This window comes from Leopardus geoffroyi, chromosome D4, assembly GCF_018350155.1.
Source record: "Leopardus geoffroyi isolate Oge1 chromosome D4, O.geoffroyi_Oge1_pat1.0, whole genome shotgun sequence".
Taxonomy (NCBI): Eukaryota; Metazoa; Chordata; class Mammalia; order Carnivora; family Felidae; genus Leopardus; species Leopardus geoffroyi.
Genome location: NC_059342.1, coordinates 23,168,950 through 23,195,025, shown reverse-complemented (window position 1 = coordinate 23,195,025; position 26,076 = coordinate 23,168,950). Strand labels below are relative to the sequence as shown.

The window sequence follows — 26,076 nt, the reverse complement described above, 5'->3', positions numbered from 1 at the left end:
CCTAACCGACTGCGCCACCCAGGCGCCCCCATGTTTGTTTATTTTGAGAGACAGAGAGAGAGAGAGAGAGAGAGAGAGAGCACGAGGTGGGGGTGGGGGGAGAGCAGAGAGAGAGGGAGGAGGAGGAGCAGAGAGAATCCCAAGCAGGCTCCACACCAGCAACACAGAGCCTGATGTGAGGCTGGAACTCGTGAACCTGAGATTATTACCTGATCCTAAACCAAGAGTCAGATGCTTAACCGACTGAGGAGCCCCTAGATGGGAAGATCTTACAATGGGCTTTTGCACTTTAATCGTAATCACACCTGCCAGATGATAATAGTGCAACTTGGGTGAGGGGCGTGTGGGAAGTTCAGTTGTTCTAGCTGCTCTTGTGCATGTTTAAACATTTCTGTAGTAAAAAAGCTTAAAAAAGTAAAAGAGGGAAAGGAGCAGGAGGAGACCTGGCAAGGGAGGCTCAGTCCCATCAAGACTAGAATTTAGGGATCTCTCAATAAAGAGTATTTCCTTCGACACTGGGGAAGGAAAGGGGAATGGGGAAATATTGTTGGAAGGTTTCGCTGTGTTGTGTTCTGATGAAGAGCTCCCATCTCATGGCTTTCTAGCTCCTCTGTGAACTGTGGTCCAGCACATCTGCAGGGAAAATGAAGAGGGCCTAAGTTGAGGAAAGTGAAGGAAATTTAAAATAGATCTGAGTAGAATTGGCAAGAGAACAGACGAAGGAAATAGTGACCTAACTCCAATTCTTTTGTTTCCATGTAAGCCTGGGATAAGTATTTGTGAGATGAATGAATGATTTGCAAGTAGTGCTGGGACTGAATTTCTTGTGCCATCAATAGACTCAATTGTGATATTTCCAATAGTGATCAGTAACTTGGAGAAAGGTATTTCTAGAAAAAGCAGAGAGACGAGAATTTGCCAGACAAGAAGGACTGAAGGGGATTGGATGGGGCCCATTTGTACTGGAGGTTCTTATTTAAAATTTTTTAATGTTTATTTCGAGAGAGACACCGGGAGAACACAAGTGGGGGAGAGGCAGAGAAGGAGAGACAGATCCCAAGCAGGTTCTGTTCAGAGCCTGTGTGAGATCATGACCTGAGCTAAGAGCAAGAGTCAGCCGCTACAATGACTGCGCCACCCAGTCAACCCTGTTTTTTTAATTTTTTTAATGCTTATTTTTCAGGAAGAGAGGGAGAGACACAGAGTGTGAGCTGACGAAGGGGCAGAGAGAGAGACGGAGACACAGAATCCCAAGCAGGCTCCAGGCTCTGGGCTGTTAGCACCGAGCCCCACGTGGGGCTCAAACTCACGGACCACGAGATCATGACCTGAGCCGAAGCTGGACGCTTACCCGACTGAGCCACCCAGGTGCCCCTGGAGCTTTTTAAATGTTGTTACCTGATAGATGATCAAGAAGACAAGGCTTTGGTACATAGACGACGAGTAGAAAAATGAATGATGTGGAGTTGGTACCAGGGGGCATATAAGCCGGAAGGATAGGAGGAGGAGGTAAAAGGACAGAATGTCAGACTATAATATTCCTGATGGCAGAAGTATTCCGAGCATTAAGATCTACAGGGTGTCAGTAACTGCACCGGATGGGCAGTAAAGGACTCTAAAATGAGATTATGTAGAAACTGGGAGACTGGGTTATTGGCTGATCTATCCACATAGATGTTACAACCTCCAGTACTTTCTCTTCATGTTGCCTGCCCTGGGCCCCATCTCACCTATTGTCTCTCTCAGGACCTCCACAGAATCAGACTCTGCATTCTTTCTGTGACCTTAATGTTCCGATACTGCAGGGTCAATGGCATGACCCTTGACAAGAAGGATACCACATTTGTATCTTCTTGTTCAAAGAGGGCTTCAATGGTTTTTTAACACTGAACATTCACTAGGACACTCACTCCATTTTTGAGTTCCAGCCTCATGTGGCATCGCCTTCCCTCCAGAATCCTATTGTAAGCATGGGAGAATCGTATTGTAAGGGTGGGTAGGTGTGCTGTCTTGGCCAAAAAAAAAAAAAAAACAAAAAACAAAAAACAAAAACCAGCATTCCATGGAAAAGCCCCCAATTATCTGTATGCTGGTGCACAGTGTAGAACTCACCTCTGGTTCATAAACTGCAGGTCTTCTGGAGGAGATCTACCTTGGCTCCACTAAGGCCATGAATATCAAAGGTGGTACCTCCATCGTAATGGCAGAACTGTCCACACTAAAGGCAAGATCTTGTATATTGCCATCAAGTGTGGATAGAAGGAAGGAAGGAACCAAGGTCCCCTTCTCCAAAAGGGGGTGCCAAGCTTGACAGCTTCCAGTAGGAAACCCCCATGTCAAGTTTAACATGACCCACACGACAGATGCTTAAGCAGCATCTATGCTGTTCCTAGACCGTACCCCAACCAGCCCAAACACTCCCATTCAGAGTTCACCCACCTGTGGGAATCTCTGGTAACTGGAAGCCACTGTAACACTAGCAGGCAAGAAGGAAACAGTGGCTTAATCATTATGTTCTGAAAACTATACCTGTCTTTGATCCTCCTCAGATAGAGAAGACTTACTCTAAAAGGTATAAATTGTTCAATGAGGGTAAAGGAGAGAGCTGCTAAGAGGCAGGAGAACAGAGCCCATCTCCTCAAATTTCATCAGAGAGGAAATGGGCTTGGACTTCATGGTCCCCCAAGAGATCCCCCTCAACAGGGGGACTGGTCACATTGAACCAACACAGTACACAAAACAGATATCACTGTTAGAGAAATGTTTACTGGGGGGAATCAAAGGGATTATTTTGTGGGATTCGGACTGGGAAATTTCCCCCTCTGGAAATTCTGGAGAAGGGTTTTCTGTCTCAGTGATAGACACAGATCTCCGAATACCGTGCCTTCAGCAGTGGTGAGAGTGGCTGGAGGCCCCTGGCCAGCTTGATGCCTGCAGGTGCAGTGTGGGTGGGGCACAGGCTCCCTGTGGGGCACAGACAGGCGATGGTTCTGACACAACAGCTGGCCCTTAAGGGCCACAGCTTCCTGGGGGTGTCTGCCCTTGTCCCTGATCTGTCTAATACTTGGAGAATGGCTGTGGCCCACAAAGACAGCTTCTTGGTGACAGGACTTGGTATTTCTCTCTTTACAGGAGGGAGCCCTGTAGCTGAGAGGAGGCCCCTGGGCAGGCTGTGCCTGGGCCTGCACTTGTGCTTCCTTCCGAGGTTTCCCAAACTTGGCTGAGGACAGAAGGGGCTGTTGAGGACAGGCGCTATCTGTAGCATGCCGGTGCCCCAGCTTCTCTTCTAAGAACTTCCCAACATCTTCCCTGAGTTTCTGAGCTTCGGTCCTCCCAGTAAAGGCAGCTCTACCTTGAACCATGCCTCTGCTTTGCACACATGGCAGGATGCCCTTTTCCTGGGAGTTTTCTTGTCTTTTGCACTTTCTGCCAGGATTCAGCCATTGTAAAATAGCCTTCACTTTTTTTCTAAAAAGGCTTTCATCACAGGGAGGCTGACCCTTCTGTGATAGGGTGCGGGAGGATTGGCTCCCAGGCTTCTCCGCGAGTGCCACGTCCCGAGGAGGGCAACTCTTCCTTATAGGCTGGGATGTCCCCAACCCTGCATCCCCTCCACCAAACTCTTGTGCTTTGGAACACGGAGGGCTCACTGTCTCTGTAGCTGGTGGGAGATTCTTGTGCTGGTGCTTCCTTAAGACATGCTTAGGGACCCACGTATCCTGCTGCTGTTCCGTACTAATTCCTGTGTCCTGCACACGGACGTGAAGCACCTGGGAAGCTCCCATGTCCCCAGTGGAGTCCTCCTGGTCATGAGTCAGGGAGGCCTTGGAAGTCGAGGGGGGCAGGTCGTTGTCTTTGCTCTGGGCCCAGCTCTGCTGTCTTTGCTCCAATTTAAGCTTTACTTCCTTATACAGGCATTCTGTTAAATTAGGATCTTGGGGAATTGATGTGTTTGGTGGGTGGCTTTTAATAGTCATGGTACGTTTGTCCTTATTTGCATTCACATTTATCATTTGGGGGCTTCCTGGCTGGCTGGTTGTCAAGCTATCTCTAGGTTTTGATTGACGCCCATCTAGCTCCTCAGCCCTGAATAACTCCCTGGACACTTTGGGCACAGAAACAGGTTCTGGATTCACTACCATTTTGCCCTGTTGCATCTTGACTCTATCGCTGGGATTTACGGTCTTATCCTTTGGCTCACGCCTGGTGCCAGCTTGCCTTGCGGGCTGCTTTGAGGGCATTCTGTTGTCTGGCACAGTCTGTGTCTGGCTTGCTTTGCCTATGCTGCTATGTCTGATAGGTTGAAGAGTCTGTCTGCCATCCTTCATTTTCTGAACTTTTTCTGCAAGCCCATGGTTGATAGGACGCGGTGATTTTGCTGGGATTCCCTGTCCTTCCTTGCCCACAGTTGAGGTGGCAGGGAGAGAATGATCCAGGATGGGGGCTGAATTTGCTGTTCCCACTTTGTCTCCATGGAGAGATTTAGAGCTTCCTCTAAGGGACTTGAAGTCCCCAGATTTAGAGTTGGCCTCTGAAATCAGGTTGGTTGAGCAGGGAAGGTCCGAATGGGAGAAGGACTGGGATGGGGCCTCTTTCAATTTAAAGATAGCTATGGATTCAAGTTCCTTAGGGGGAACGCCCTCTACCATTCTATGATGGAATTGTTTAATATGGGACTCCAGCATCTGCTGTGCATTAGATTCAATGAAGGAAAGCTCCCGGGAGGTATTCAGGCAATATTCCCCACCCACTGATGGTGGCCGAACTCTCTGTTGTATTTCAGTGTGGGATTTCTCAGGATGAAGCAACGTCCGATTCATAGTGTGCCATGAACTATGCACGGTCCCGGGGAGCTGACCCTCATTGATTTCCTCCAACTTTTTGCTCAGATGTATTCTGAGGACATTTTCAAGTTGCCTTTGGCCTAGTCTCTCCACAGATGCCCTTGATGTATTCTCGGATGGGCTCATAAGTTCTTCCTCAGCATCATACCCCATATCCTTATCTGAAGAGCTCTCTGGGTCACTCAACAGATGATCTTTTGGCCCATTCTCTGGGTTGTTTCCCAGATCCTTCCCAAAGGGGTCCTCTAGCTGAAGCATTTCTGAGTCCCCCTCATGGAAGCTTTCAGGTGGGCTCAACCCAACATTTAGAGTGTTGCTACTCTGACTCTTAGAGGTCTGTTGGAGTCTACGATAGTGCCCCATCTCAGGCATGTTTGAAAAATTCTTCGGAGGCCTCATCAGTGATAGAGACTCATGGATCCTGCGGGGAAGGCCCCACCGGTGCTGGATGAGCCTCTTTCGGAGGTGATGCTCTAGTTTCTTACGAAGCTCATCACTGAGAGGAAACTGTCCAGGAAGGATAGAGACTGCACCATGGGCCTGGATGGCCCGGCGGTTAGACAGGTTAGGAGCCGAAGGACAAAAGGCCTCATGGGATCTTTGAACCACAGCGGGTAAACCCCACAAACTTGCCTGTTGCTTCTGCAAAACATTCCATTCTAGGTCTTGAATTTCAGAGGGGATGAGAGACTCCAATTCATTCTGGGGTCTATGAAAACATACTCCACAGCTCTTAATCTGGGGTAGAGGACTAGATGGCAGGATTGGGAGTGGGGATTGAAGGTAGGTCTCAGGCTGGACTTGAGTGGGAGGCAGGGGCTGGGGTTGAGGCTGGGGTTGAGGCAGGGATTGAGGCTGGATCTTAGGCAGGGCCTGAGGAAGTGGAGGGGGAAGTCCTGGGGATTCCTGGTCTGTGGAGGTAGAGATTCTATTGAAAATAAAGGTTGAGGAACAATCCTCTGAGACATGGGCAACAGAGGGCAAAGACTCAGTATGCAGAGTTGGGAGACCCCAGAAGAGCTGCAAAGGTGTTTGCTGTAAATGGACCTCTACCAAGGTTGTAGGATAGGGGGGCTGCTGATGCACATGCAGCTCCTTTGATTTGTCTTTGCTGTTCCAGAAAGGAAGGGAGGCTGCCAAGTCAGGCTGGGCAGCAACTGACTCTGACATTTTTCCCAAAGAATTTAGTGTGTAGTCTGGCCTGAGTTGTTTTGGAAAAGAACCCTTCTTTCCCTTCCATATCAAGAAATCACTCCTCTTTTGGACTTGTTTCTCCAGAAGTACCAGGACTTCGGGGCTGAGGAAAGACAGGTTACCAGGCTCTACAACGTAGGCCACAGGGTCTCCCCTGGAAGAAGCCTCAGAACGGAGGGCAAGAATCTCTTGGCTGAAATCACATTGAGCCAAGGTAGAAGGGAAGAAGTCTTTGGCATGAGTTTTCCACCAAGAGAAGTCTGAGACACACCAGCTTGCATGGTAAATGCCTGTGGTTGTTGGGATATGAGTGGACAATCCAACAGGGCCATCTGGAGATGAGTTCTCCGGAACAGGCTTCAAGGTGATGGAAATTGATTTAGATTGAGCCACAGTTAAAGTGCTGTCTGGTGGTGGTGAAACAGACAGGGTTGGTGGTGCATGATGACAAGCACAGGTCTCAGTGGGATTCTTTGTCTGGGACAACTCCGATAAGGAGTTGACATCTTGGGAAACGGTGGAGTCAAGAGAGATGATATTTAGAGACAATTTGGCCTCTAATTGAACAACAGGGTCCACTGTCTGAGCATCACATGGTGGGAGAGGGGAAACGGCAAGGGGTTGGGCTGGGAAATGGTCCTCAGGGAAAACAGATTCCAAGGGAGGACAAGGCTGTGGTGGCAAAGAGTGATCCGGTGGTGAGAGTGGAACACAGTCAGCCAAGGGGGTCACTGGGTTAGGTGGGAAGGTGGAGGCAAGTGGCAGGGAAGGCTCAGGCAGAGAAGCTGATATTAGGTCTCCTGGAGGGTCTGCTGAGAAGGCAGGGGATGAAGTGAACAATGAGTCAGTCGCAGGAGCTGTGGAACCCAAGGAAGTAGCATCTTCGAGGGCCTCTGGGTATAGCATCCGATTGATCTCAGCAGTTGTGTTATTACACACCTCACAGAAGGGGTCTGGACATAACAGTTGACGAAAGTGGATTGTATCACGTTGCCGGCCTAGGGGGCTGCAGGAGACAGGAGGTACAAAGCTGCAGCCAGGGCCAGAACAAGGGAAGGAGCACCTGCTGACCTGCCAAGGGAGGAACCACCTGAAGCCTGCTGCTCCTTCACAATGCCCCACATTTATGACTTCATAGTACACTCAGTAACCTTCACCCCAGGGCCCACATTCACGTACCCATTCCTATGGCTACCCCCCTCCCATGACTGGCAGGTTGCACTGAATTCATACAATTGCATAAATCATGCTCTAGGAGGGATCAGGATAGAAGGGGAAAGAGTAGTCACCTCCTTATATTACTCATCAGCTTCCTTCTCTCTTCCTCTTCTCTCTGAAGGCATTTCCAACCTGAGAAACCAGGAGAGTGGGTTATATGTAGTGAAGGTAGAAACACAGGTATTATACAGGAGTCCCTTTGTGAGACACCCTTGCGATATTAGATTCTGAATGCCCCAATAATCGGTAGATGAGGTCAAATGGTCAATGATGTGACACATGGTATATAGCATTAAAGTGTTTCATTTACATTACATCATGTGATGCTCAAACCACCTCTGTGAAGCACAGAAGGCCGTGGTTACCTCAGGGAGGAATCCTGAGTATCCGTGATGTCACAGGTCTTACACAAAATCAGGAGACAGAAGTTCTGACTCCTGACATCTCACACGGCCACCACTGGGCAACAACCATTGATTGCCCAGGTCCACCATGGCTCCACACTCAGGGTTGGGCAGAGCAAGGAATCTAAGGGCCTCCAGTTCTGAGTGTTCTGAGGCCTCCATTTTCAGAGGGGCACTGTGTCTAGTAGCTGATATCCGCAGAAATCATGGAACTGGAACCTCATGGGAAGGACAGGAAGGGTCACCCTTGGAGAGCTCATGTGGAACAAGCAGAACCTTACCTTTCAGTGTACTGCCTTTCCTCCTCCTCTTGGCTCTGCCCTGACGCAAGAATGAAAATGAAAGAATGAGGAGCCTGGGACTCATCTCTCACTCTGCTCTCAGAAATGGGAGACATTCTTGGGGTGCCTGGGTGGCTCAGACAGTTAAGCGTTTGACACTTGATTTCGGCTCAGGTCATGATCTCTGTTCACTGGTCTCCAGTGAATTCAAGGTCCCCATCTGTGCTGTCAGAGCAGAGACCGCTTGGGATTCTCTCTCTCCCTCTCTCTGCTCCCCCTGGGGCCACCCTCTGTGTGTGTGTGTGTGTGTGTGTGTGTGTGTGTGTGCGCGCGCGCATGTGTATACTTTCTAACTTTAGGGAAAAAAACAAACTGAGGACCAACAGTCACATCAGTGCTCCATCAGGTAGGACCCTGTATCCTGGGACAGAGCTTGGACCCTAGTCTCTGCTCAGTGTGTCTCAGAGGCTTAGCACTCTTCTTCTGATCAGCCCAACATGAAGGCTCGGTCGAGTGAAATCTTACAGGAGAAGGTGACCCATGATCAAGTGCTGGGGAACCTTGTTCTCTTACACACATCCCATACTCTCTAAACCCAAACTAAGACTACAGAATCCTTATGTTTGGGATTTTATCCAAGACCCGCCACCACAGCCAGATAAGTACTAAACCTTAGTTAGTACTTTCTTAACCCTTAGCCCTGCCAGTACTCTCTTCCTAGAGGAGTGAATGTCTCTTCTTTTAGACTTCCCATTTTAGTTGTGTCTAATCCTACCAAACTCATTTTAAAATTTGGGACTAGAAGTAGAAACAATACGAATGTCTGTTCAGGACTCCCCCAGGATTCCTTACCTTTTGGATGGGTTTGGTGTTCCCAGTTGGAAATGGAATCCCCATCAGGTAGCACAGGAACAGAAGAAGCAACCCCAACCCATACAAGAAGGTGAAGTTGGGGTCAGTCTCGAAGCATGTTGAGCCAAAGCACAACATGGTTCAGTAGCACTATTCTGAAATGAGAGCATCACAAAGCTGCCTATAGGTAACTGAATCGCAAGGCTGCTTACAGGTAACTGAGCTCCGAGTGTGCCGATGCCTGACTATATAACTCTCCAGGCTTACATCACAGAGCACTGAAAAGTCACAAAAGGTTTCTGAGGGTGCGGGGAGGGGACAATTGGAGAGGGTGTGCCCAAAGCCCCTCCCCCACCTACCAGCCCAGAAGGTCCCTCCACCTCTCCTCCTGCAGGTCCCTCTGCCCTACCCTGCCATCCTGTTTTCCTACCTCATCTTTTCATCATATTGACGAGGGAGCATGAGGCTGGCTGAGGGGCCAAGCACAAGCTAGCACACAATCCCCTACCTGCCAACTGTGGGCAATGTGTGATATTCCTTAGATAACTCCAGGCTACTCAAAACCAAGAAAGGAAAAAAAACAAATGGCTGAACTGATAGAGTCTCCACCAGTTCACCAGAAAAAGGCAATCCTGTCAACAGCCTAATGTCCAGGAACCCCCTACTGTCTTAATGTTAATGCTTTGCCTGAGGGAAAAACAACCTTATCCTGACTATAGCCAGGCCTCCAATTATCTGAGTCTTTAGACTATGAAAATCCCTTTAGGAACTCTCTCTTGACTTTGTCTCCCCCTACTCCATAAAAGTATCCCCCAACACTTATAGTCCAGCTCTTTCTGCCCATGGGTCCTGTCCCTGTGCTTTAATAAAACCACCTTTTTGTACCAAAGACGTCTTCAAGAATTCTTTCTTGGCCATCGGCTCCAGACCATCCCCCCACCATCACCTCAAAACTTCATCATTTGGTCCCCAGCATGGCACATTGAGTCTTTTCATTGGGACTCTGAGCCGGTGCAAATTCAGTGAGTATACTCTCTCTTTTCTTCCTTTACTCTTATTTCAGGGGCTTTTTGAGAAATATGGTCTTATTGGATGGAACACTTTCATATCGATTTCTCAGGCTGCAATTCTCTAACCCATGGCTACTCTACAGGGAGAAGAAAGCCTGTCTTTTGGCTGGAAGTTAGGACCCTGGCTAGAGTGGTAATAAGACCCAGAAACTTGATGCCCTCTCTTTATTCTTGTCCTTTATACAAAGTTGTCTGTCTTGGGCATGGGACAGCCACCTAAATAACCAGGACAGCTGCCCATCTTAAGACTCTCATGTGAGGTTTCCTCCTCATTGGTCTAATGTGATCCCCTCCACATCTCTGGTCTAGCTGCTTCAGGCTGGGAGACCTCCACTGGGAGCCAGCCAAATCAGTACCTGATTGATTTAAACCCAGTCAGGGACCGTTTTCTAGGGAAGTTGGCTGTAAAGGCTATATGTGTTGGAATGTCACTTAGATCATGATGGATTCCTATCTTTACTGTTTTCAGTCAATATCCTCTACTAACTACTTAAAATACAAAATGGGGTAGCTCTCCCCCACCCCGTAAATTTTCACCCCGTGTTTTTCATGGGCTAAAACTCTTAGGTTTTTCGGGAAACTAAAGCATGGCCTCCACAGCATGCTCATCAAAGACTAGGTAATCAAGGCATGGCCATCAGGGCATATTCTTCAAGGCATGGCCTTTTAAGGCACTGCTTTCAGGGTACATTATTTTGGTCCCTACAACAGGCACCCGTCTGTAATCTAGAATGCAATGGGGAAGCAGGGGGATGGTAGCATTCCCCCTTCAGGAGTCCTTGGTTGGCTGATTGGTGGTCATAGCAACTTCAAGAAACACCTCCGGTCACTTTGACACCAGGAACCTTTGACATATCCTGCACAAGGGATGCCACCTGGGAGTTGGGGGGCATTCTCAGGGATAATGGACCTTCTCTCTCTTTTCTCTCTACTTTTCTCCTAAAGAGAAGCATAGGAGCTTCTTCTTCCGTCCCCAAGGAATCTCCCTTCAGATGCCTTTTGGCCCTCTGGAAACTGTGATATCATGACCTGAGCTGAAGTGGGATATTTAACCAACTGAGCCACCTAGGTGCCCCAAAGAGCCTTCAAAATTTAAAGGAATGAGGGATTGATGGTACACCTGTTTTGGGGGTTTTTTGTTGTTGTTGTTGTTGTTGTTGACAGCACTGAAATTACCTCCACTGATATTTAGTAGGGGAGGTTCACAGCTAATGTCAAATACAAATGATTTGCCAATATCTATGCTAACATCAATTATAAATCATTTGCCAACACTTAAGCATTTTACTTGCAGCAACCTCAATCACCCTATGATGCAAGCAGTTTTCACAATCACCCGTGATGTAAGCAGGACAGGTATCTGTTGCCCCTTTTATCAAAGAACAAAACTGAAGCTAAGAGAGGGTAAATGACTTCTCAAGATCACCTAGCTAGGAAATAGCAGAGCCCTGACAATGAAATCCCCAATGTTCTCAACACCTCTCTTTTAAACATTAAGTGACTTCTTAAAATAAAGAGTCACCCTAGTCCTACAATTAAAGCAGTTGTGTGGCTACGAATATTTACTTTGTGTATTAAATGCTAAAAAAAATTTTTGTTGTTGTTATTCTATCATCCCCTTAGGTACTTTTTCCTTTTCATTCTTGGCACCAAAGTCTTTATAGGTTTCTTCTATTGCCCTCTGAGAACGTGCTTTCAAGAACTAGATTATGTACAACTCTCAGGAAGTCATAAATGAATAACAAAGCTTAACATGCCATACATCTCACACAGTTTACATACATCTAACCCCTAAGCCTTAATATAAAGCTCTCACAGGAGCATTTCAGGCAGCCATCCCGAGGTAGCAGAGATGGCTTTTGGTAGAGTGAGGTGTTCTCACATGTCAGCTGTGACATCTTCCCAGCTGACCTGTGTCACCACATAGAAGTCTGGTTCATACTGTGCTAGGTTAGATTGTGTCCAAGAAGCAGTATTTTCCAAAAGCTCTAGGATAATGATATGCTTGTATTTGAAGACATTCCATATAGATAAGTAAGGAGAAGTCATTGGTTTATGATTCTCATATGTTTGGGGCACCAGGTGGCTCAGTCTGTTAAGCATCTGACTTTGGCTCAGGTCATGATCTTGTGGTTCATGGGTTCAAGCCCCAAATCAGGCTCTGTGCTGACAGCTCAGAGCCTGGAGATTGTGTCTCCAGGATTCTGTGTCTCCCTCTCTCTCTGTCTCTCCCCTGCTCATGCTCTCTCTCTCTCTCTTTCAAAAAACAAACATTAAAAAACATTTCAAATGTTTTTATTTTTTTTTGAGAGTGAGACAGAGAGACAGATGGTGAGCAGGGGAGGGGCAGAGAGAGAGGGACACAGAATCCGATTCAGGCTCCAGGCTCTGAGCTACCACCACAGAGCCCGATGTGGGGGTCGAACCCATGAACCGTGAGATCATGACCTGAGCCGAAGTCGGACGCTCAACCGATTGAGACACCTAGGTGCCCCACATTAAAAAAGATTTTAAAAATGATTCTCATATGTTTTCCATTTCCTAGGACCAGTCCCCAGTGCTCTCTCTTTCCCATCCTCATCACTGTCCCTGGGATGAGCCACATGGGGAACAGCTATTTTCAGGATTCCAAAAACCCTGTAGAACAGATTCTCGGGCAAAATCTGTTTAAACTGCATTTAAGATACTAACTGGCTATAAAATGTCTCTCGTTCCATCGCACACCAAACTTTTATTGAACTCTATAGTCTAGTATTTCTAATAGAAATATCAACAAAATATGGCATCGCCTCAACGCTTGGGCAGGTCATAGTTTAGTGAGTCTTGTAAATGGCTATGAAAAGTGATATGAACAGTAAAGGAAGTAGGAATAAGAACATAATGAAAATGCAGAAATCAGAGTAATCAATTCTTCTCCCAGGAAGAAGAGAGAAGGCCAGAGAAATTTTTACAACAGGTGCCAACTGAGCTGAGCCTTGTGAGGTATTCGGGACTTCTTCTTCCTCTTCTTTCTTCTGTTTCCTCCTCTTTTTCTTTCTGTAGAGCAGTTTTAGGTTCACAGCAAAATTGGGCAGAAAGTACAGAGTTGCCATATGCCCCTCTTCCTCCCTACCACACACACACAGCCTCCCCCCACTATCAACGCCCAGAACCAGCATGGGGCAGTTATTACAATCAGTGGACCTACACTGACACATCATTATCACTCAAAGTCATACTTTACATTAGCGTTCACTCTTGGTGTTGGACGTTCTATGGGCTTGAACATGTGTGATCACATGTGTCCTCCACTGTAGTGTCACACAGTAGTTGCACTGCCCTAAAATCCTCTGTGCTCTGCCTATTCATCCCATCTTGCCCCCTTATCCCTGGCACCCACTGATTTTTTACTGTCTTCAGAGTTGTTTCTTTTCCAGACTTTCATATCGTATGATTATACAGTGTGTGGCCTTTTCAGATTGGCTTCTTCTACTTAGTAATATGCATTTAAGGATCTTCCATGTCTTTTCATGACTTAGTGGCTTATGCCCTTTTAGCGTTGGATAATATCCACGGTCTGGAGAAACCAGAGTTGATTTATCCACTCACCTATGGAAGGACACCTTGGCTGCTTCCCAGGTTTGGCAAGTATGAATAAAGCTCCCATAATCTTTTGTTTTAGACCACTTTACTGAGACTTCATTCACATACCCTACAATTCACCCATTAAAAGTGTACAATTCAGTGGCTTTTAGTGTATTCACAATGTTGTGCATTCAGTCACCGCAGTCAACTTTAGAACTTTTTCATTATTCAAAAAAGAAGCTTTTCCCCGTAGGTTTCATGCATCCTTCAGTCTTCTCATTCCTCCTGCCCCCACACTAGGTTACCACTGATGTATTTTGTCTGTTGCAATTTGACAGAATATTTGAACCTAGTAATTTAAATCTCAGGTTTGTATTTTGTTTGTCTTTGTTTTGTGTGTCATTTTTTCAGTGATTCATTTACATTGTATTTTATGAAAGTGTCAGCCCACAGTAGATGGAGGAGCAGGGGAGGAAGCAAACTGGTCCTCCACCACAGAAAGTTTGAGAAACTGTGGTCTAATGAACATACTCCACTGTGAAGCCTGGCAGTGAGTCAGCATTCTGGAAGCACACAGGGAGACTTTGGGGAGATCTTTCCCTCATGCCATGAGAGGGGGCAAAAATAAAAATTTCCACTCTAATCATGGGACTTAATTTGGAAAGGGATGGATACTTACCTCAGCTCTCATTCATTTTCTCACGCCTTCTTCCTTGTTGACCTGCCCTTATACAGAGTCTCTGGTAAGAATTTACACTGCATAACCTCTGGATACAGCCATATTAATAGGCTAACCATTACATGCACAGTCACCTAGGCTCCACATTGGAATCTCTTTTCTTTTTTTTAATTTATTTTTGAGAGTAGAGAGACAGAGTGCAAATGAGGGAGGTGCAGAGAAAGGGAGACACAGAACCTGAAGCAGCCTCCAGGTTCTGTGCTGCGGGGCTCTAACCCACGAACCACGAGATCATGACCCCAGCCCAAGTTGGATGCTGAACTGACTGAACCACCCAGGAGCCCCAAGACCAAATCCAAATTAGACTTGTTTTACAAGCAAAATAGTCTTCATTTGGCTATCTCTGGAAATGAGGGTTTGAGAGAGAAAAAAAAAGTTTCAGTGATATACCTTTATTGATGTGAATTCTAGTTCTGATTGCTTTCAATGGTAGCCTAAACTAGGCAACTTGAGGTAAACTTCAGAGAAATGGTGACAATAGCACAGACCATGTCCTCCCTAAACCTGATCTGACAGTTACTAGAACTGAGAAGACCCAGTTTATTTAAAAGGCAGACAGGCAGACCGACAGGAAGGAAGGAAGGAAGGAAGGGAGGAAGGAAGGAAGGAAGGAAAGGGAAGTAGGGAGGGAGGAAGGAAGGAAGAAAGAGAAAAGGGAAAGAAAGAAAGAAAGAAAGAAAGAAAGAAAGAAAGAAAGAAAGAAAGAAAGAAAAAGGGGATTTAATTCCAAAATGGAAGGGCACCACTATAATAGGGAAACATGATAAAATGGCAGAGAGGGAAGGGTTAGGACCTGAGGTCCCTAGATGGGGAAAAACACATATTTGGGAACAATGCTGCAAGTGTTTGACTACAGCAAACCCCCTTGGGCCTAAGGTCCCTCTTAAGAATGGAAGAGACACACCTACTCCCCCTCAGGTTCCCGTCAGGAATTTGACAATCAAAATACCTAGCTAAACCATAAAACTTACGTCATACAGGGGACAGTATAACCAGCCTGATTCCTCACACAATGGAGTTGAGCCAGTCAGGAATGGACAACCCAGCACCTACAGCTGTCCAGTCAATAATGGTAGAACCTGAGAAGGAATGAGGGAGAAGGGAAGGGGGTGCTAACTAGACCCTTATAAAACAAAGATCTTTGGGGCGCCTGGGTGGCACAGTCGGTTAAGCGTCCGACTTCAGCTCAGGTCACGATCTCGTGTCCGTGAGTTCGAGCCCCGCGTCGGGCTCTGGGCTGGTGGCTCAGAGCCTGGAGCCTGCTTCCGATTCTGTGTCTCCCTCTCTCTCTACCCCTCCCCCATTCATGCTCTGTCTCTCTCTGTCTCAAAAATAAATAAAAAACGTTAAAAAAAAAAGAAAACACAAAGATCTTTGCCTATAGTCTGCGGGCATTCACTTTTGAATGTCCCCTCTCTATAAAGAGAGTTTTCCTACTATTCTTATTTTCTAAACTTATACTCTAATAAACTTGTGCCTGCTACACATTTTGTGTCCACCTCTTCATTCTTTGAAGCGGCAAGACAACGAATCCCAGGTACTGTGGTAAAAAAAAACCTGCAACCTTACTATGGGGGCTCGTCTGGGATATCAACATCTTCTATCTGTAAGGAAAGAGCAGGCAGCACCCCCTCTTTATCTCCTCAACAAAACTCTTAAACCACCTAACGGACACCCTTCAGCCAGTTAACAGCGAACAGCGAGGCTGCCATTCTCAAGTCTCTGGTGACCGGATCCTTGGTCTCCTCCCATCTGATCCCCCAATGTAGTTGGGAACATTGGCATCGTGCAATCCCAATTTCCTTTTGAGGAAAACCTCAGTCGGAGGCCGAACAGGAACTGATGAATCCTGGCCAAGGCTACTCTTTAGTGGATGCCTGAAGGCTGTCGGCAGAACCTGATCCCTGACCTCCAGTTTGGGTATCGGTGGAATTCTCCTCTTTCTGTCTTGGCCAGCCTCTCCCTTTGGGAAATGGGTGGAAAAGCCCAGGACTTATCCCTGGGGTATCCTCCTAGGAGTGACCTGGGTGACTTCCAAGGGGTCCTACTCACAGGTTTCCCAACTACAGTGGAAGGTGACCCTCTACTTGCTTCCATTTCTGACAGTTTGACATGGCTCACCTCCCAGGTCCCCATTTTTGTAAACCTTTCATTTTCAAGCATCTCTTGTAGAGTACAGAGAAGGACTTGGGCTCACCTTCCTCCTGCTCCTGATGCCCACGGTGGGGATGGGAGAGAAAACATTTGGCAGGCTCCCACAAAATGCAGATGATAATTAGAACCAACTGTCTCTTGTTAGGCTACCTCAGGACCGGGACTTTAAGAAATATTCCCAAGCAGCTGCCGAACCCCCTTTGCTTCAGGAACTTCCCTATCTTCTCTGGCCTGACATGGACTCCCCATTTCCACTTGGTGGTGGAAAAAAGAAAAATTGCACCTGCTCATCTGTTCAAGCTGACAGACTCTAGGACTGGGAGACCGCTTTCTCTACCCTCTGGGCTTTTGTCTGCCTCTGGGTTTCTTGGCAGAACCTCACATCTTCAGCCTTCCCCTTCCTCCTGTTTCTGCATCACCTTGGGTGCAGCCTACCAACTGGTTCCTATACCATCCTCCGACCCTCAGGTACCACTGGCTCCCAACTACTCCCACCGTCAGGTCAAGGAGCAAAGAGCTCCCCACTTGGACCTCCCACTTCAGATTCCCCACCAGTGTCCCAGGAAAATAATGGAAAATGGGGAACAAATTGATTAACGTTTAAATGAACACAGATGGAATATATTCGGTATTTCAACTAATACAAGTTTTGGTTATATAAGATATACATGTCTTTAGAGTTATCAGTATTAAAAAATAAAACTTTGTCTACTTAGGTCTACTGAAGGTCAAATAAGCTTCTGTTGTCTCTATTGCAATTTGTCAGCAAGAAAGATGACTTAAAATAATAATTAGGTCCGTCTCAAAGTTGCCATGGGTAATTGTTAAGTGAGCTTTCAGGGTCTTTGAGAACCTGAAACATTAATGTTTTGCTTGGACGATAAACTAGATTAAATTAATTGGATATTTAGGCCTTTTCTAATCAAACGGAATGCTGAAGCATTCCTTACAAAAAATAGGTTTGAGCTTTTGACTAATGCAGAAAACTAAGGATATTTGGATATGGATATTTGGATAACATGCTCTGTGCTTAATTGATTCATAAGTTTGCCATAAAAGGAATTCTGATGTCACTGACAGTTCACAATTGGTTACTCAATTAGTTTTCACTGGAGACTAAGGTTTCTAAGCATTAGAATTCTTCTAAATGAAGTCAAGACTGATGGAAATATGGAAAGCAACTCAATATGCAAAAAAAGTAGGAGATGTGTAAGAAAAATATAAGAAATGGAAACACATTTTTCTGAAGGTTAAAGAATGTATTTTGTCCTAAATGAGACTGGTTATATTCTTCAGTATCTTGGATATGCTTACCTTTTAAGAAACCACTCATCCAGTAATATCCTGCACTCTTAATGGTTGACCCTAGCTCACCTTTCCTCTCTTAACATTTAATATCTACATAATTCTAGTGATTTATCTAGTCTATTGATATTGAATCCCACCTGAAAGTCACAGGAGGCTGAAAACTCACAATGAAGAAATAGGCAACCTCCAAAAACAAACATCTCTATTTCAAGGGAAAGGCCTTACTACCAGACTGACAGTTCCTAGATAACTACACCTTACAATGACAGGAAGAGACAACCAGGAAGATGCTGCAAAACACCATAATGACAGAACAGATTTTCCCTCTAATTTATGAGGGCCAAGTCAAAATGTGTAATTTTGAGTTAGGTCGAAAACATACGGCTTCATGTCCAAGGGTTCAGTCGGGAATCATGAAATCAACAAACCAGCCGTGAGATTCTTAACCTAGATAAGCCTTTGTCTCCTTATAAATTGCTTATAAAGATCCCAAAGGAATCCAAGTTCCTATAAATGGGGCCCTGGCAAGAACAACGTAGGTAAACCTTGTTTTATTATACTTCTCCAATACCGTGTTTTTTACAAATTGAAAGTTTGTGGCAACCCTGCATTGAGCAAGTCTATCAATGCCAGTTTGCCAACAGCATTTGCTCATTTCATGGCTCTGTGGCACTTGGTTAATTTTCATAATACGGCAGACTTTTCCATTATTATTGTATTTATTATGGTGATCTGTGTGATCAGTTACCTTTGATATTACTATTAGAATCGCATTTAGGGCACCACAAGCTCTACCCATAGTTGATGGCAAAATTGTATGTGTTTTGACTTCACCAACCAGCCATGCCATGTGTCTCTCCCTTTCTTCAGGCCTCCCTATTTCTTGAGACACAACAATATTGACATTGGGCCAGTCCATAACCCTACAATGTTCAATACTGTTCAAGTGAACAATAACCCTCTCAGTGTTCAAGTGAAGGGAAGAGCCATGTCACTCACCTTACATCAAAGGTTAGAAATGATTAAGCCTTGTGAGACAGAGATGTTGAAAGCCTAAAAAGACTCAGCCTCTTGTGCCAGTTAGCCAAGTTGTGAAGGCAAAAGAAAAGTTCTTGAAGAAATGAGAAGTGCTACTCCAGTGAGTACAGAAATGGTAAACACACACACACACAAACACACACACACACACACACACACACACACAAAACCCCACCAGCCTTATTGCTGATATGAAGAAAGTTTAAGTAGCCTGGATAGAAAATCAAACCAGCCACAACATTCCTTTAAGCCAAAGCCAAAGCCTAATCCAGGAAAAGACCCTAACTCTCTTCAATGCTATGAAGGCTGATAGGGGTGAGGAAGCTGCCAAAGAAAAGTCTGAAGCTAGCAGAGGTTGATTTATGAGATTTAAAGAGAGAAACCATCTGCATAAAATAAAAGTGCAAGGTAGAGCAGCAAGTACTGATGTAGAAGCTGCAAAAGGTTATCCACAAGATCTAGCCAACATAATTAATGATGGTGGCTACACTAAACAACAGGTTTGTAATATAGACAAAACAGCCTTCTATTGGAAGAAGACGCCATTGAGGACTTTCATAGCTAGAGAGGAGAAGTCAATGCCTAGCTTTGGAGATATTAATTTGCAGCCAATATTGAGTTACCATTCTGATGATCCTAGGGCCCTTAATAAGTATGTTAAATGTACTCTGCCTATTCTCTGTATTACTCACTATTTTAAGCCCACTGCTGAGACCTGCTCAGAAAAAAAAGATTTTTTACAAAATATTAGCATTCATTGACAATGTACCTGGTCACCAGGTACCAGTGTATCTGGTATTCCATCACTCCAATGGATATCTATGACCATTCTGATGATCCTAGGGCCCTTAATAAGTATGTTAAATGTACTCTGCCTATTCTCTGTATTACTCATTATTTTAAGCCCACTGCTGAGACCTGCTCAGAAAAAAAAGATTTTTTACAAAATATTAGCGTTCATTGACAATGTACCTGGTCACCAGGACCAGTGTATCTGGTATTCCATCACTCCAATGGATATCTATGACAAGATTAATGTTTCCATGCCTGCCAAGACATCATTCTCTAGCCCGTGAATCAAGGAGCAATTTCAACTTTCAAGTCTTACTATTTAAGAAATACAGTTCATAATGCTACGGCTGCCACTGACTGGGATTCCTCTGATGGATCTGGGAAAGTAAATTGAAAACCTTCTGGAAAGGACTCACCACTCTAGATGTCCCTAAGATCATTCATGGTTGATAGGAAGAAGTCAAAATATCAACAGGAACAGGAATTTAGAAGAAGTTGTTCCAATCCTCAGGACTTTGAGGGGTTCATTACTTCATTGGAAGAAGTACCTGTGGGTGTGTTAGAAAGAACAAGGGAACCAGATTTATAAGTGGAGCCTGAAGATGTGACTGAAGATGTGACTGAACTAATGCAATCTCATAAAACTGTAACAGCTAAGTTGTTTCTTGAGATGGAATCTACTCCTGGTGAAGATGCTATGAAGATTGTTGAAATGACAACAAAACATTTAGAATATTATATAAATTTAGTTGATAAAGAAGTAGCAGAGTTTGATAAGATTGACTCCAATTATTAAAGAAGTTCTAGTGTAGATAAAACGCTATCAAACTGCATTCATGAAAGAAAAACAATTGAGGCAGCAAAGTTCATTGTTGCCTATTTTAAGAAATTGCCACAGACACCCCAACCCTTAGCAACCAGTACCCTGTTCAGTCAGCAGCCATCAACATCGGGTGAGACCCTCCACCAGCAAAAAGATTGTGACTCGATGAAAACTCAGATGACAGTTAGCATTTTTTACCAATTCAAGTACGTTTAATTAAGGTACATACATTGCTCTTTTAACAGACTATAGTATAGTGCAAAGATAACTTTTATATGCACTGGGAAAGGAAAAAAATTTATTTGTCTCGTTTTACTCCAATACTCACTTTTTTGCGGTAGTCCAGAACTGAGCCCACAATATCTTTGAAGTATGCCTATACCTCCCATTTAAAAAATCCTATTCTCAATTAGATTTTATGTTTCCTGTGGTCAGGGAACCAGAGTTTGCAAATCTTCTCTATCCTCCTCAGCATCTCCTTGTCTTATACAGACAATGCCTAGCAAATATTCCTTGCCTTGAATTATATTAATCCACAGAGATAATTTGACAAGATAATTCCCTATCTAGCAGAGACCTAGCAATGTAATTATCAAGAAGTCAGGGCTAAACAGTGGTCTATATTAAAGAGGGGAGATTTGATTCTCGTTCTGGATCCCTTTAGCTATCCCTGTCTATTTTGCAGGTGGCGGATCAAGAGAAATCCTTCTCACATATGGCAAAACTGAAACACAATTAAATTTCATACAAAATTAAGATTTAACAGGTATCAGAATATCAGTTATCCTATACATTTAGACAACTCATTTAATTTGTGACAGTGAGTTTTTATGTTTTTAAGCTTATTTATTTATTTATTTATTTATTTATTTATTTTGAGACAGACAGAAACAGCCCAAATAGGGGAGAGGCAGAGAGAGAAGGAGAGAGAAAGAATCCCAAGCAGGCTCTGCATTGCCAGCACAGAGCCTGATGCAGGGCTTGAACCCACAAAGCCGCGAGATCATGACCTGAGCTAAAACCAAGAGTTAGGCACTTAACCAAATGAGCTACCCCGGTGCCCCAACAATGAATTGTTTTAAATAAGAATTGTTCATATATACAGAAAAACAAATGTTAATGTTGTTCCTTCTGAGATTTTGAAAAAATTATTTAATTTACTAAAAAATGGAATGCCCTAATGTTTTAAGGCAAACACTCTTCCTTGGCTCCCAAATGTTTTCAGAAATAACTTTTTCCTTGTTAATTTACAAATCTTGGCTGCATTTCCTGCTCATTTCAAACATGTGTTATATATGAAATGATGAGGGAGCATAAGGCAAGCTGACATGCCACAACCTACCCCACCGCCCCTCCCCCCCTCCGCCCTACAGGTGGAGTATGTGTGGTATTCCTCAGGCACTCCTGACTGCCCAAGAACAAAGGAAGGGACAAAAAACAAATGGTTTAACTGATTGAGTCTGTATCAGTTTACAAGTATCTTAGCAATATTACAAGAAAAAGGCAATCTTATCAATAGTCTAATCTCTAGGAACTCCCTACTATCTTAATTATAATGCTCTGCTTGAGGGAAAAACAACCTAGGTTTGACAATAGCTAGGCCTCCAGTAATCTGTAAATCCTCTTTAGCATATGGGGATGGCTTTAAGAAACTTCCTCTTGACTTTACTTCTCCCAACTCCACAGTATATAATCCATCACTCTTCACAACCCCAGCGTAGCTCTTTCTGCCCAAGGGTCCTGTTCCCATGCTTTATTAAAATCACTTTTTGCACCAAAGACATCTTCAAGAATTCTTTCTTGGCCATCATCTCCAAACCCCACCATTGCTCCAAAAACCACAACATGAAATAAGTTATTTTTCCGAGCCTAATTTTGGCAGGAGGGCATTTTGGAACTGGCATAGAAAGATCTGGGGACAAACAAATAGGACAGTTTGAAGCTGCCACAACTTCATAACAATTTTCTCTTTTTCATCTATCTCCCGGTCCACAAAGGCAAAGGCAACAACGAGGGGTAAGTGGTCTGTAATAAAAATTTCAACATGAGGTAAAACACACCTTGAAGTTTTATATCTGACCCTGTAACTTGCTTTCCAAAAGAAATCACTTCTAGATAGTAATAACTTTTTTCTAGGATAGAGGATGTAAAGTGAAATTAAGACCATGATAACCGGAGTAATCCAATTCCAATATTATCACTCTAGTTCCCTGAGATTTATAGTCAAATGAAATAAATGGGTAAAGCAATGTGAAATAATTCTTCTTAACCTTCCAAAGTTTCACTGTACTGATAACATTTGGAAAACATCAGACATTTCCAAGTATATAAAATCTATTTTCTTCAGATCCTCTAACACTGATTTTGTGAAGAAGTACCTTAGTACTCAATAGATAAAGAGAATACGATTGTATCACAGCTTTCTAGATCAGTACTTGAGGACCAAGACATACACTAAGTCACAAATGTTTTTTTCCCAATGAACATTCAAATTTATCATATAGGTAAATAGGAAGAACAGTTTGTAACATAAAAAGAAACCCAGTCTGGAGGCACAAAACAGGGTCCTGATCCCAATTCCGTCCGTTTCGAAAATAGCAGATTGAATCCGTGGCCATGATTATTCACCCCTCCCTGTATCTATAACCTTTCAGTTGTTACTTTGCAGTTCATCAATAGCTACAGTCTATTCTGTCAACCTTTGTGACTTGTGAAAGGAAGTGATATTTTGGCAGTTCCAAACCTAAGCCTCCAAAGATATAGTACATTTTCTGCACTTGCTCTCCACACCCCTTTCACCACAAGAACATGCCTGGGCTAGCCTACTGGAGAATGGCACACATGGAACGGAGGTAAGTCTAATGACCCAGACATGAGAGAACAGGTCAAGGTTAGCAAAGTCACATACCAGTTCACAGCTGACCAAAGACACATGAACGAGCTTCACCAAGCTCAATCCAAATCAGTAAAAACCCTCAGCTGAATTACATACTTAGCGTTCTAAGCTTCTGGTTGCTATTTGAAATTTCTAAATATGGGAATTTTCAAAAAAAAAATTTTTTTTTTTAAATTTTTTTTTCAACGTTTATTTATTTTTGGGACAGAGAGAGACAGAGCATGAACGGGGGAGGGGCAGAGAGAGAGGGAGACACAGAATCGGAAACAGGCTCCAGGCTCTGAGCCATCAGCCCAGAGCCAGACGCAGGGCTCGAACTCACGGACCGTGAGATCGTGACCTGGCTGAAGTCGGAGGCTTAACCGACTGCGCCACCCAGGCGCCCCCAAAAAATTTTTAATGCATCTATAACTAACCGATACCTACCTTTAGCTTATTTAAGTAATTTTCTTATTTAACTGACATAATAGTATAGGTAATTAATAACAAGTACCTTTAAAGACTCTAGGTAAATTACTACTAATAAATTAAGTGTTAGGAAAGTATTAAATTAAAAACCTGCAAATGCTTCATTGCTTATAATGATCTGCATGTTTCATCTATTGGAATTAAGTATTAAATTTAGGCCCAAATGCAAAAACTGGCTCTGTTACAGATCAGCAGATGGCACCTATTCAAATACCAAGAGGAGCTTGATTCACAGATTTGAAAAGGTTTAAAAACTCAGACAATAAAATTATTTTTGTATGTCCCTGATTTTTAAATGAGGAGATTATTTTAGTGACTTAAATCATTCACTTCAATTTTTAAAAACATGTTTGCACTTAGACTTACTTTTAAATTTCCTTTAAGACTAGCTTAGTCTGGGAGATTTTAGTTCCAAGTGGCATTCGGCCGGCTGCCACTCCCTTCTCCTAAAATGCCTATAAGGAACCAAAGAAAGAGATTAAATACAGTAACATTTAAAACTGACTACCATCTAAATTTGGGGGGAATTTCCTTTAACAATTAAACCAATGAAACTGAAATGAGCAGAGCAAGTAATGACTGATCCATGCATCACTCTGAAAACAAGGATGGCCCACATAGAGAATAAAAAAGTTTCTTTCTCATTCAGTCTGACCCTCTTGCTTGGAGAAACATGCCTACATCCAACCAGGAGAAAAAAAATAGATAGATAGATAGATAGATAGATAGATATAGATCTAGATATTTCTGAACTGACTGGAAGGAGATACGATATAGTCATAATACCCTTTCCACTTCCCCTTCTTAAACTTCTTAACATCTTTTTACATCCTGCAGCACCTAAAATATAAGAGGACAGAGAAGTCAAAGCATACACGAGGATCAGAAGTCACATATTACATCCTGGTGGCATGATTCATAGTTTTATATGGTAGGGAGAAGAGACTGGAAGAGACTTTAAAAGTTTCTTTTAGGAAACTAATAAATACTCTATTAACTCAGATTGCCAGAGAATCAAATGTGGGGCTAAGAGGCAATACTATCATAGTTTAGCTAAAGCAACCAACTTAGGAGGCACCTGGGTGGCTCAGTCAGTTGAGTGTCCAACTTCGGCTCAAGTCATAATCTTGCAGTTCATGAGTTCAAGCCTCACATTGGGTTCTGTGCTGACAGCTCCGAGCCTGGAACTTGCTTCAGATTCTGTCTACCTCTCTCTCTACCCCTCCCCCATTCACACTCTGTCTCTCTGTCTCTCTGTCTTTGTCTCTGTCTCTCTCTCAAAAATAAATAAACATTAAAAAAAAATTTTAAAAACCCAACTTGGTAAATTCCTACAATCTAGACACTAGAATTTATACTAGAAATTCAGTATATCTACCCATCTTGCAGCTAGATATGGGCTCAGTCAACTCCCAAGTACACAATAAAAGAAATCTATCTTCATATATACTTTGTTGGTCGATACTAGATTAAGGATCGGTATTATCTTTTAAGAAGGAGTTAAAAAAAAAAAGAAAAGAACTATTGGAATAGACACGGTGGGCTTCCATTTCTGAGAATATGGAGCTGCTATGTAGAACTAAAGAAACTTGAATGTCTTTTATATAAAACAAATATAGAAGCACTCTGAAAAGTAGGGAAAAGATGTGATGATGGAAGGATGGATGTGAAGTAAGGATGTGAATGTGAGTTCCCCCGGTTTTCTCATCACCTCATATCCTAAATTTGGCACCGAAAAATCTGAAAGCCAGAAAATGCCAAAGGGTACAGACTGGAAGAAAGAAAAAAAAAGAAAAAAAAAAAAAAGCCCCAAAAGAAACCTACTCTCTCTCTAGCAAAAGGACCAGGAAGGGATATCCTTATATGACACAAAACTTTTAGACAATAACAACTTTACTGCAGACAAACACCATATGCCATATGCTAAGAGGCATGTAAATTAAATAAAAATAATAATAACAATCGATACATGTCAACGCTGTGATAACACATATGTAAGAACTATTTGAAAAAAAAATTTTAAAGCTATCATACTACAGATTTGGACAAACGTATAATGACATGTACCTATTATTACTGCATCATAAGGAATATTTTAAGTGCTGTAAAAATTATCTGTGTTCAACCTATACATATCTTACCACCCTCAACATTCTCTGGCAACCACTAAGGTTTGCAGTGTTTTTACAGTTTTGCCTTTTCCATAATGTCATATAGGTTGAATCATACAGTATGCATGTAGCCTTTCCAGGTTGGCTTTTTTTACTTGGTTACTTGGTTTACTTGGTTACTAGGTTGGCATTTAAGTTTTTTCCATGTCTCTTCATGATTTGATAGTTCATATTTTTTAGTGTTGAAAAATATTCCATTGTATGGATGTACCATGGTTGATTTATCCATTCACCTACTGAAAGACATCTTGGTTGCCCCC

The 26,076-nt window shown here is 43.6% G+C and overlaps 1 protein-coding gene and 1 long non-coding RNA gene across 2 annotated transcripts; both read right to left on the bottom strand.

The window, feature by feature from the left end:
• Window positions 1–2,746: 2,746 nt before the first annotated feature.
• Window positions 2,747–7,491, bottom strand: LOC123592857 (spermatogenesis-associated protein 31D1-like). Its single transcript, XM_045468266.1, has 2 exons — window positions 7,328–7,491; window positions 2,747–7,044 (listed from the first exon to the last, which is right to left on the bottom strand). The coding sequence occupies exons 1-2, from the start codon at window positions 7,342–7,344 to the stop codon at window positions 2,787–2,789; spliced, it is 4,275 nt and encodes a 1,424-aa protein (XP_045324222.1). The 5' UTR covers window positions 7,345–7,491; the 3' UTR covers window positions 2,747–2,786.
• A 12,383-nt stretch (window positions 7,492–19,874) lies between these two features.
• LOC123593117 lies at window positions 19,875–24,786 on the bottom strand. The gene is made up of 2 exons (XR_006710134.1): window positions 24,012–24,786; window positions 19,875–20,006 (listed from the first exon to the last, which is right to left on the bottom strand). It is a non-coding gene; the product is annotated as an uncharacterized LOC123593117 (long non-coding RNA).
• Between the last annotated feature and the right edge of the window lie 1,290 nt (window positions 24,787–26,076).